Below are 13,376 nucleotides of genomic sequence, written 5' to 3'. Positions count from 1 at the left end.
AAATATATTTTCAACATGTGAGTGTCTAAAAAATACTATACATTCTGTTGGATACTTTGTGCCTCCATTCCCTAAAAAAAATTTTTTTAAGCTGTTGGACCTAAGATGTGTCACCCGTCTTTCTTGAATTAAACACAGATTTCATTTTACTTTTTTTTAAATGTTAGTATGCATTTAATTTCTTCTGAAAAGAGATTGAATAACTAAATTTTTCAAATGAGATTTAATCCTCCGAACGGAATACATGATAACCTTCAACGTTCATCGGCATCAAAAGTACCATCTCACAATAAACTTTTGCTGCTTTGTGCCATTGCCTTCACCTTAAATTTAAAAAGCACGATTTTTTTTAAATTTCGATTCTAGATAATTTAGAGAAGTGAAATCCCTTGCGAAATTGGGTCATTTATAATAATACTATAACTCGAAACAAAATACGTGATATTCAACTCTTTATTCAAGCGATATTAATTAAAAAAATCATATGCAACTTTTAATCGTTTTTTATAAGTAATACTGGAGATCAAGCTGCAATACCTGTTGCGAAATTAGTTTTTTTCGCATGCAATCCGATAAATTACGTCAGCCCCCCCCCCTCTTAAATATGCAGATTGATTGAAACGTGATAGACCAAATAAAAAAAACAACATTCGTTGATTAAAAAAATGCACAATCGTAAGAAGACACTCACGTCCATCCACACACACACACACACACACACACACATATACAGAGAGAGAAACAAGCGACTACAAAAATAAAGATATCGTGAATTTGCGTGTGAAATATTTGTGTATTAAATATTCTTATGGAAGTATTAATGTTGCATATTTTTATTGATTTTTTCCACAGATTTTGTTACAAGATGTGTAAACTATATGCAGTTCTTGCATACATTGTTCGTCAAGACTGATCATACTTTTTCATTTTTGATCCTAGATTGGCTGCAATAGTCTGTGACTTCGTTTATGAACGAAAGAAAACATTGGAACCTCAAACCCATGTATATAAATCTTGTCCTCCGTTATTTCTATGGAATCTATTTAAGGGCCTAAAATTATTTTTTCGTAGTAATCTCAAATTTATGCCCAAGTGAATAAGGGTTAAATAAGAGTCATAGAGAATTATAAAAGCTAAATAATAATAGTAAATTTAGTTTAATACTTGCACTTAATACAAGAATGAAATGTTTCGAATGAAGATGATCGTCAGAATGATTCTTAACGAGGCTGAGTAGTGCGTCCGTTTGTCTGTGATCTCTACTTTAAGTTACGATCCAAATTTAGAAGCCCGATGGATAATTCATAATTTCAGAAGTTTGAAATTTCAACTACATTGATAATAATTGATAAATAATAACTATTATTCTTTCACTCCAAATAAATTGTTATAGTTCAGCAACGGATTGTAAAACCCATGCGTAAGGATGGGTTTAATTCTTCAAAATAGGGGTGAAAGGAAAGATAAAAGGAGATGTTTACATTTACTAGTATGTAATAGGGAAAATCCAAGGTCAAAAGGAATACCGGAAATGCACTCATTGTTCCGCGTCTCACCCCTTAGTGAGATGAAGTCGTCGAAATGGGGTCGTCTCAGAATCCACTGACGAACTATAAACGCTGATTTCCCGCTCGGAAGATAATCAAGACATTGAATTTTACAGAAATATTTAATATTCTCTGCAGTGTTGAGCAGGAAAATAGGAATAAATATAATTTGTTAGACTAGAATCATCCCTTTTCTTCTTTTTTCAACATATTTTGAAATTCTGGAAAGTTCAGTCAGACGCTAGACAAAATCTATGCATTAAAATAATGCCAACATTCCCCGGGCACGGTATCCTGCTCTTTTCACTTCTTCACTGTCACAGTTGCACCTGAGACTTCCGTTCCCATGTTAAGACATTTCTGTATTCCCTGAAATGACCGGAGGATAGTAACGATTTGCATTTGAGTTTGAAGTATGATTGTTTGCATATAAGTCATTGGCATCCTTAACATGTGAAAGGAATTATTCCCCTGTAATAAAATTCATTCTGCTCAAAAATATTTCAACGTGGAATAAACATGATCCTCGTTCTTTCTTTTATCGTAAAGTAAATGCTTTCAACTTTGCGAACATCATTTACCTTCGTCCCATTTAAAGCATTCGAACTGAAGGCTGCATTTTTATTATATTCGCGTCAGGTTTTGATAGAATGGATGCTCTGGTTTAATGTGTCATTAGCATTATCGTTATATTATTTATTATAGTCATTATTTAAATTATTAAAAAAAATTTCGAAAGTCACAAATGAAATCTTTTTAAGACCTTTTTTTAGAACTGAAATCATAAAAAAGGAGCGAATTTCAAGTAATACTTCCATTGCATCAATTGTAAATATTAAATTTATAAACAAATTATTACAGTTTCCAAGTACCAAATATAAAATTTTAAATTCACAGTGCAAATTATTCGAATGATACTTTCCAAGTACCAAGAGTAAAGTATCAAATTTATAGTGCAAAGTATCAGAATCATAGATCTGTTTATCAAATATATATTGTTGAAACTACAGTTATTGGTTCTCTTTTCTGAATGATCATCCGAAATCTTATATGTCATTCTATTAGTATTATTTGCATAAATTGCCGCTCGGCTTTGGTTGGAAAGAATAGATTATGTTATATAAGAGATACTAGTGTCTTTGTTCCATGTGGTTTTAATATTTTTCAATGTCACTAAATAATGATTTTATAATATCTAGGGAAAATATGTTTTTGCGTCAGGCTTGGATGATGTATGAAGCCCCGTTCCCATGGCCCTTTCTTCAGGCGTCTTTTGTCCTCTTTCCCCTCATTTACGGGGCTCTTCGATATCTGTTCAATTTACTGACAGTTTGCGGGAAGCTCCCGATCGAGAGTGGTCCTACAATGGGTCAGATGGCAGATTTACGACCATTTCTGTAAAGGCAGTGGGCCATGGGAACAGGGCGCGATGAGACTTCATCTTGTGAAATTTGATCCGTCTGTGAAACAAAAACAAGACACGAATTGATTGAAAAATTAATTTATTTTTGTACATAAGCTTCGCTCACATCTGCATAATACTATAAAAACAAAGACAAAATAGGCTAATTTACATAGAAACAGAAAATGATATTCTCTCGGATGCAACTTAAATACACACTACCTACATGGACAAAGAAATATATCGTGGCTTGTATGCACAATCCCAGCACCAACTGGTTTTTAGCACCAGGACGTACCTCAGAACGGGCCCGTGAAGCACTAGGACAAGTAGCTACGCTCTTACTGCTTTGGAACAGACCGAAGTCTTTGCATTTCCATGGAGTGTGAGGTATGCGCAACGAATAGCAGAATGTGAAACATTAATTGCTCAAATTCTGCTATTACCTGCAAAATTAGTTATTTATTCAGCTAATTATTGATCGGTTCCCTAATTTATTAAGCTTTGAATTTTTCCATTTGTTAAGAAACTGCACAAAAGGCTATTTCCTGATACATCACAATCCTATGATTCATGATGTCAAAGGTGAGTGGTAGAGAGTGTGTAAACACGAAAAGAGGAATAGTTCTCAAAATTATGCGCCTAAAGGCAATGGTTCCATTTGATCAAAATTTAGTTTATGATTAATATTTCATGCATGAAGATCCGTAGCCGCCATGAGTTGTTGAGTTTTTGGCATTTCTAAAGTTCTGCGGCATGCAGAAAACACAATTCTTCTGTGATTTAATCGCAGGTAGTTTTATATATACAATTAGTCAAATTAAACTAACGCTGGCTATTGTTTAGCTACTTAGCAACAAAATTTGCGTAAGCTTATTAGGGAAACAAATATGCAAATTAATTTTGGAAGAGCTTAGTTCACAAGAGAATACCAAATTATGCCATATTATCAGTATCTCTGTAATACTTTACTGTTTAAAATATAGTTATTACCATTTTCGATTTAAAAGTAGTTGTTAAATCATTCTTTACTACAGATTAATAAATTATCTAAAGAAAGTATGGAAAAACTAGGAATGTAAAAGCAACATTGACAAAACTCATTTTTTATCTAAAAAATTTCCTTGTTAAAAATTAATGCCACGTTTGAAATAAATCATTAAAATACTGGCTTGATATGCATATTTACAAAAAAAAAAAATCTATTTTGCCTCTGGAACGATTCTTATTTTTTTAGTGTTCTAATACTAATGCAGAGTCGCCTGCGGCAGTCCAAAAATTTTGCTTTTACTTTTGCAGTAAAATAGTTTATGATTAATTCTGAATTTCCTGACATTTTTCTTCATTTGGCAAAACAAAATTCATTAACTTTGAAGATATTTGTCAATTATTGTTAACTCCTTTGCTTGTCAGTGCTCTTTTAAAGAAAAATCACCTCCTGAATTTTTTGATATCAAAGAAGGGACGCAAAGATAAAAAAAAAAAAGCAGCTAGAACTAGTTTGAAGAAGACACAAACTTTCAAGAAGCAGATAACAGCAAAAGAAATAGCAATTATTATTCTAATTTTCATGAAAGGGATTTCGGCTACTTGGTTTTCAATTCATATATCTATTTCTACAAAAAAAATCTTTTTTTTTTTTAACTTTGTTGCAATGTCTAAAATTTATCTACAAATAAACGTATGTTTGTTTTTATCAAAACTTAGATGAGAATGTTCATAGGAACAGTTTCTTGGTAAAAGCACTGTTTTGCATTGTTGAACAACAAGATTCTATCAATGTCCATCTTGTTTCGAAGTCCAGGGAAAAGTTTTGGTTATGTTTTTGCTGTACAATGTATCGCTTCAAACATTTAACTTCCCAAAGGTTAGGATGCTGAGTTGTCGATTCTCGGGTCGCAACATGTTGCTGAGGTAGCGGCTGGGAGGATGAATCTCAGGAACTGGGGTACGATACACTCTGTTGCAGTGATTTGACAATATGTCATACTTCGGGTCCCTTTCTGAGAGGGAGTTTCGCTTTTGACAGATCTGGGAAAGAAGAAAGCAGAACGTTAAAACAAAAATAACCAAAATTTCACAAGATCTTGACTGTTTTCAACAAGGATTAAGGTCTTTGGTTTTTGGGTGAGAACTCAACTTTAATAGTTGCGATCATTAGTAAGGCTCGATAATAAAGTACAGTTATATCGTCAAGCTCCCTAACAATCATTAAAAGTCCACCGATTAGCCACCATTTAGTTCCATTTAAGAAGCTTTTAATTTTATTTCGTCAAGTTACAATTAAAATTCCCCATTTGGTGATTTATAGCTCGAAAAAAAAATGCTTGATTTCGTAAGTATGTCCTAATGTAGATCCATTAGAAATAACTGTTAAAAAGATGAATAACTTTCAATTTGAGTAACTTTGAGGTGTAGAAAAGAAGATTTCAGATGCAAAAGGATTCTATTTTATTTTTTTTTATTTTTTATTAGTTTGTTGAAGGATTAGGGCTACGGCATTTCTCATTTCTTTTGTGATTTTCTTTTCTCGTGAAGTTTCTCGAAACAAGCATATAAAATAGTTACTTCATTGAAAGTTCAGAAAGTTTTTTTCGGTCTCTGTTCATTGACGAGCCCTCCAGGTGCTCAACTGAAAAATAGAAATGTCAAAGCATGGAAAGGATTGGCTATCCGAACTGCCTCCATTTCTACCTCGAGATGCCATCTGGAATAGGCGCTGCAAGTCCATTGAGAAAAAGTTTTGGAAATTGTTATGGAAGAGGGAGAAGAGGAAGGTTTCGTATGCGTAGCTCTGGCGCGGTGATGTGAAACAGAAAAAACTCTGTGCTGTACTTCAGAAGATATTCTACGTAGAAATGGAGAATAGAGGAGAATAGCTCGAATTTTGAAGAGAGTAGGAGAATGGAATCGCTGAACTGAAGGACAGATTTGAGTGACTCCTGAATGACTGACCTAAATGAATGGGAAATGATTTGGAAAGCCCGTTTGCACAGCATAGAATTGACGGTGCACGACAAGAATTACGAATTTTACCTTCAAACATAATTAATTAATTTTTCCTCTGCAGAAAACAATTTCGAATATACTTTTTATTATATTGAATTTTAAAAAAGATGGATCCTCCCCCCCCCCCCTTCCTTTAAGAAGAATAATTTAAACTTCATAGATCGTTTCATGAAATTAAAAAAAAACATTGCTTAGGAATTACTTTTTATATAAAAAAAGGAAAGCGAGTAAAAAAATTAAGTTTTTTTTCATTATTATATAAATTTCAATGTTAAATTTTTATTTATAAATTTAAGGAAACAACAGAAAGTTTACATTTCCTAAAAATCCTATGAAATTGCTTATAACAGTATTAATCAATCGCAGAAAGATACCTTTCTTGCAATTGTTAATTGTAAACTTAACAAAACTCTTTATTAAATGTCATGAAAAATTGAAATGGAATTTTTACTCTCTTGTGGTGTTTAAAAATTATTCTAATACTCAAACTTTCAAACAACTAAATTTCACACCCATCTAGCTTTATTTATTAATAATAATAATATAAAAAATTAAAAAAGAGCGATTTAAAATTATATCCTTATTTAATTTAAACACACCATCAAACCCACTCCAACCCAAATTAAATGCATAGAAAAAACAACCTACTGCAATGACAAACTTTGAAAAGGAAGATGAATTTTTCTCAGAAATTATTTTCTTAATATTTCTAAATTATATATGTTTCCAAACGTGGTTTAAAAATTTCTTCTGCTTTAGAAAAGAATTTATTGACGATAGTGATGACTAAATAACGAAAAGAGTTGATTTAACTATTGTTTAAAAAAGTTTTCAAGTTTTCGAAAATTACGTTAAATAAATCCTACAAGGAGCATGATGCATATAGGGAAAAAATATCATCTAAATTCTTTTGAGACTGCAACTTACCATCAGCAATCTGAGCTTGCTCTGCTGTGAGGAGAAGGACTTGCGCTCGGTCTGACTAGACAAGGCCTGGCACTGTGATGATTAATATACACCTCTTGCTGAGTTTCCATCCCATGATGATTCTCTGAAGACAGCCTGAGGACATCATCTCTCCTAGGAATATCGTACCCTAGAAACCGAGCCCTGAAACTCTGCTCCTGTCCTAGTTCTTGGTACATAGGACCGGACTCTAGGAACTGCGTTTTGGTACAGTTACCCTCACTGTAAGGAAAGCATTCTCCTTGTATAGGACCCAGGTGAGATTCTGAACCAGTCCAAAGCGTACTTTGTCGAATGTCTTTCTCCCATTTGGAAAATCTCCTCCTCGGGTCAAATTCCACCAGAGGATATGTGTTTCCATATCGTACATAAGGAATCTCGAGTCTGTTTGCAGGTGATGAACAGAACATATGACCACGAGTACTGGCATCATCCTGCCTTCTGATATATTCATCCGCGCAACTGTCAGACAGCACTCTATTACTTTCTGACAGAACAGATGCTATGGGGAGGTAAGACGCCGGCCTGTTTGTTAGCGAGATCATGGCCGACACTTCCTCTGTATTGGTTGGTGTCATAGACTGTTCCACATCCTCGTCCACTTGCTTTTGACTTCTTAAAGAAACCAGATGAGAATAGGACACTGCAGCAAGCACTTGTGTGTTACCATAGTATGCTGAAGGCGGTACCACGACTTCTGCACCTGCGGAAGAATACCCGCCAGAAGTTCTAGTTATTCCCCCAGACAGAGGCGAGGCAGGGGTGCCACGAGATGGTGATTTGTGTGGACTATTGGGAGTCGGAGATGCTGATCTTTTAACTGAAACTGGCCATCTTGCTGTTTCTGTTTCGGATGGGAGACTGGTATAAGGTACACCACCGTACTGTAATACTGTTGGAGGTGGTGGTGGCTGCGTTGAACTTCCATTCAGATTTACAGGAGGATGAAGATGATAAGGCGAATGGGGCACAGCAGCTTCTGTCGGAGAGGGGTGGTAAGGCATCATTGCAGAATAGTAGGTAGGAAGCCGAGAAGGGTGTGCTTCATATGTCAAGCCATAATGCATTTTAGAATGCAGGGAGTAGTACTGGTAAAGCCAGCTGTTAGCCCGCATAACGGCTGCTTCTTTATCACTGAAAATAAATTTGAAAATTATATAAGCTTACTTTTTCCAAATATTGAAATGATACTTGCAAGTTAACGCATGTACTTTATTTCATCTTTACATCAATGTGCTCCCCTGCCTCCTTTTTCATCATTGAAGCAATGTGAAAAAATTCCAGCAATCAACAGATACCTACCTGAGGACTTGATTGGTGCAGACAATGACGGACTGTTGCGTGGTTTCTGTTCCATCTTTGATCTGGAGCACGACATGCACCCACAACCAGCAGCCGGCACTGTTCTGGAGTCGAAGAAGAATGATACAGGATCGTTCCTGTTCTGACTGCGTAACTGAAAGAAGAAGGATGATTTTAAAAGATGGATCTGCATTCTGTTATTAATTTTCTCTTTCCTATAAAACTGTGAGAAGTTCTCTACGTCAGAGATAATAGATTTAAAATAAACTTCAAAAAGAAACAAGGTGACAAATATTTGGCATGAACACACTTTTCAATATGTTGTTTTCAAAACTAATACATTTAATTTTGTGTAAAAACAGTTTCAATCTATGATGCTTTGCTTACAATGACATTTCCTATTGAAGCTCTCAATTATAATTTTTCAACTAATAAATCATCTTGATGAAATAAGGCTACTCACTGAGGCGATGCTTGGATTGCGCTTCCCTGAGATGTTCCCAATGGACAAGTTCATACCAGGAAATTCCCTGAAGACTGGATTTGGTATATCCCAGGTGAAATTCCCCTCTGAAAAAGAAATAAGAAATAGAAACAAATTTAATTAAGACAACCAGACACTAATTTAATGAAATGGACTGTATTTCATAAATATTGAACATTCTTTAATGTGCATTAGTTATAATAATAAACTACAATGGTTCAAATGATATAACATAGGGATTTTTCCATCTATTTGTTTTGCTTTGAAAGATTCTTTATGACATTTATGTAAACCTGCTAAAAATCTTTGTCCCTCAAAATTCATTAAACAAAGTTAGTAAATAAAAGCACACATTTTTCACAATGACATTTGAGTTATTTTCGATTTTAATGAAGTAATTCATAGTTTAAAAAAATGAAAGTAAATGTTCAATTTATTCATACTGATTTAATTCAAAATATCTGATGATTTTGGACCGCTTCATTATTTTTTGCTTCTTAAAAGATAGTAGCTATAGAAAATCCTTCGAAAAACAAATATTCTTTGACCATAATAATATCAGTGCAAAAAAAGAAAAAAAAAAGTTTGAGCTTTTTGCAAAGAAGAGAAGAAAATAAAGGAAAATAAGAAATCTATCGCATTACGTTCGTTGCCAGAAAAAAAATTAAAAAGTAACAAAATGAAAGTCTTGTTCTCATTCCATCTCGCGTTGCTGTCTTCTCTCAACCATCCTAAGCTCCACCCTGAATCAATGCCTCATATTTGAATATTCCTCCCTCTATTTGGAATGACGTCACCAGACGGAAAGCGATTGGAACAGATAAGGCATGCAGGGGCATGGCCGGTAATGTTTTAGCAGCAGGTGGAATGTGGGGCCGTGGGAACGCCGCTAGCCACCTTGACCTGTGGTCAGCGACGGCAGGTGGAGTACAGGTGGTCACTTCTGTTTCGGTTAGGCCATCTTGCATTGGTATGAATCGACTCTGCTTCTGGTCACGATGGCTACCGATGGTCGGATTTTTGTTTTCACTGTCTGCACAAGAGACCTTGCCGAAAAGCGTGATTCGTTTCACCAGAAATAATGGAAAATAATCATTTCCAATCAGCACACTAATGACCGGCGCAAGATAAACAGCGCGGCGTGAAGAGTCCAATTAAAAACAGTGATCATTTTTATCATGAGAGGCTTGAAGATCCTCCACGCAAAAATGGATTTAAATTCCTCTTTTTCATTGATACTAGAGAGAAGGCCACCTCCCCCAAGAAAACACGTTTGTCCATTATCAAGGGCAAAACAGAATGAAGCTGTTAATTTTCATAAGAACAACTGCAGTAGCCTTTAATTATAGTGAACATTATAAATCACACGAAAAACTCATTAGAACACGAAGGAGATGCAAACAGAACGATAAACTGAGTAATCAGCGAAAGTGTGAATGTGGATTGGTGATTGATTGTCTAATTAAAGTGGATTTTTATTTATTTATAAAATACATTTTTACACCCTGGAATCATCAAAACCTGCAAGTCCTGGAGCAGAATTAAAACGTCGGCAGATATCTCTTAGAAGAAAATAATGTAAGCTTAAAAGAAATATGTATCAACTCAACAATTTTTAATTTCGTTCAAGTATTTGAAGGGCGTTTTTTTTTTCATTTAGTGAAAGAGAATTAGGCTAAATGAGCGAATCTTGAACTGGATTCGCTACGATAAAATTTTTCTAATTGAAATGGCATCATTTAAGCAATAATGATGATGTTTGCCAAAGTTTCTATAGAAAATAATCTTCATAAAATTCGCTTTATCGGATGATCTAGCAGGACTGAAGACAAAAAAGTTTGAAAATTCAAAATAAATAAAAACATTTATCAAAGCATTTATTTAAATGTGTTCAGTATTTTTTAAAACGCGCGGATAGACACTAGTTTTTGCTGTTGCACATCCCCGAGAACAGCACAGCGATATCAAGTCTATGAAATTTCGCGCCCTGAAAAAGTCCAATGCTAACCAAGGACTATTAATACTAGCCTGCCTGGAGAGGCACAGACAAGTAAGAATAGGTACTAGTAGACTCATAGTTAGAAAGTAATCGATTTTGTCCAGTTACATAAGGTTGCATATCAGTGAAAAAAAATACTCACACAAATATAACCAATCAGAAAACTCTTAACTGTCTATCTAATAGACTTTCTCGACAGTATGACTGACAAAGAGGTTAAATGTACGCTGATAATTAGTGTTTGAGACTGAGTTCTTTATTTATCTTATAAAGTATCATATTGAAAAAAATATCAAATTATGTTTATTGCAAAACGTGGTGTGACACTTTAAATGCAAGAGTAATGTTTAAAATTTGAGTGTACATAATTTTCAGAATAATTTAACTGGCTTGAAAAATCTTATATTGAAAATGCGTCAATTTTGGAAATTCTAAGGCGCTAATTAGAGAACATATGACTTTTTTTCAAATCCTCAATTATTTTATTAGGAAGTATTTTTGGAAACCTCAAATTCCTGATTAAGATTCTGACAGAGAGAACAAATTTTCCGGCCAACGCCACTCAACAGCAGCCAGATTATACTTTCAAAATACCAAATGCATTAATTAATATGTCGGAACTCACATTCTGTCGACGTGGAGGAACTTCATGTCCATAGAGTGTATGGTGGTAAAGACAGAGGTGCTGCCCTGGACAACGCATTCCCTCGTTTCGGGCATGGCGACGGGGGTGCAGGTGGCCAGGAAGACGGGCTCGTTGCGACTGCACAGCGGAAGGAAGCTTACAAAATGACCCTCCACCAACACTACCTATAAAGAGAATAACAGAAAATGGATGTCTTTGTTTAGCTTTTATGAAATAGTGCAATGTAATTGAATTATATAAAATAAATTATTATTATTTGAACATATAAAAATGACAAATTTATGGAGAAGTGTCCTCCAGAATTTTATTTTGCATCATTGAAAATTTTTCTTCAGTTAAAAGCAGTTGTAAGCCATTAAATCATAATGTTAATGGTAACTCGTGAATTAATGGCATATAGAGGATAATTTGAATAGAAGGAAGAAGGCATTTTATTTGAAATACTGACGTTGTTGAATCAACGTAACTCAACACGAAAAGCAATACCAGCAAACAAAACATGTTTCTTTTTAAGATAAGATATTATTTGCAGAATATGTGGCTAATGCATGAAAGAAAACGAAAACTACTTTTTCAACTATTTTCATCTTATATGCGTAACAAGAAACCGTCTTCTGTGCAAATAACAACAAAGAAGTACATAGATATTCCCTATTGTACGAAATTAAAATAATAAATTATATATATTATAACATAAATTACTGTTTACAATTTATGCTTCAATCGTGTCTACAAATAATACAACTAAACTTAATCATCCGTGTTCCATCAGCTGAAGTAACTTTAACCGTAAATTTAGTTCCACAAACGTAAAACGCTGAAGCAGTTTGAAAAAATGACTGCTGTTTAACTTCCCTTTACGAATCTCATTTACTAAACGGTTGACTAAATCAAAGTCACGACGTTTCGATCTAAACTGTTCTCCTCGGTGAGTGCGTGGGCGGTTTTCAGCTTAGTATCTTAAGAAAGTGACGTTTTGTAACAATTGTCCAATCCGTAATTGTCAATAGTAAGATTTTTTATCTTATCTCATTTTTAAAAGTTTTCAGCAATTGGTTCTTACTTGCTTTGTTGAATTCTTATCATTTCTATTTATATGAGATTCTAAACTATAGAAAATGACTTAAATGTTTAGAACTGATTTGTTTTCAGCAACAACATGTGCCAAGTACAAAACGTCGTATGTTAAAAACTGCATCGAATCTCTGTCGCATTTCTTTAGTAACAATGGACAAGGAACAATATATGTAAATTGCGATATCTTGAAGAAATTTAAATATTCTAATGCAATTTAACAATGCGCCTGCGCAATACAATCATTTATATGCATTATATAAACTTATTTCACCAAGCACCAAAACATTTCTTGACTGGAGTATACAGTCGTACAATGAAAATTGCAGTGAAGCTCAAAGCTCACATCCGTAATCTTTTCATTCTTATTTTCACGCTTATATTACATCAATGAAAAGTTATTGCTGAATTTTGCAAAAGAATTTTCAGATTTTCCACATGTAAAGTCATGACCCCATTGGAAATATCTTGCGTTGACCAATGCAAGAGAAGAATGCCAAAACAGAAAAGAGTGCATGGGAAGCAAATTCACAAATTTTCGAATTTCCAGGACGAAATTCCCTTCCTATTCGTTAGAATGGCATTTTTCTGTCATTCGAGATTCTATTTGACAAGCAGATTCAAAGTCGAACAAAGTTACAGACAACAGATTTCGGGATGAAAGGGGAAAATTGCAGGTTCATTCGACTCTCAAGTTAAAGTAAATTTATTTTATTTGAAATAGGCATGGATATAGTTTTAAAAATTAAATGAATTAAGCATAAGCTATTTTAAAACGCGAATACATCGCATCCATTGCATTCTTACTACATGCTTTCAATTATTAGAATTCAGATCATTTATAAATGAAGCATCTATTTTAGGATTCAGTATATGCACTAAATAACAGTCATTTTTATTCTTATAGATCGGAGTTAGATAATGCATCGGTTTTCATTACTAAACAA

The 13,376-nt window shown here is 34.1% G+C and overlaps 1 protein-coding gene across 1 annotated transcript in view; it reads right to left on the bottom strand.

Moving 5' to 3' along the window:
- Nucleotides 1-3,032: 3,032 nt before the first annotated feature.
- Nucleotides 3,033-13,376, bottom strand: part of LOC129984741 (PAS domain-containing protein cky-1-like) — a 149,598-nt gene continuing 139,254 nt past the window's right edge. The window contains exons 6-10 of the mRNA XM_056094688.1: nucleotides 11,335-11,519; nucleotides 8,690-8,796; nucleotides 8,227-8,380; nucleotides 6,886-8,058; nucleotides 3,033-4,980 (exon numbers count right to left, since the gene is read on the bottom strand). Of these exons, the coding sequence (XP_055950663.1) occupies nucleotides 6,888-8,058; nucleotides 8,227-8,380; nucleotides 8,690-8,796; nucleotides 11,335-11,519 (1,617 nt within the window). The 3' untranslated portion in view covers nucleotides 3,033-4,980; nucleotides 6,886-6,887. The remainder of the gene's footprint in view (nucleotides 4,981-6,885; nucleotides 8,059-8,226; nucleotides 8,381-8,689; nucleotides 8,797-11,334; nucleotides 11,520-13,376) is intronic.

This window comes from Argiope bruennichi, chromosome 9 (assembly GCF_947563725.1).
Source record: "Argiope bruennichi chromosome 9, qqArgBrue1.1, whole genome shotgun sequence".
In the NCBI taxonomy this organism is placed as follows: Eukaryota; Metazoa; Arthropoda; class Arachnida; order Araneae; family Araneidae; genus Argiope; species Argiope bruennichi.
This window is presented reverse-complemented; position numbering and strand designations above follow the sequence as displayed.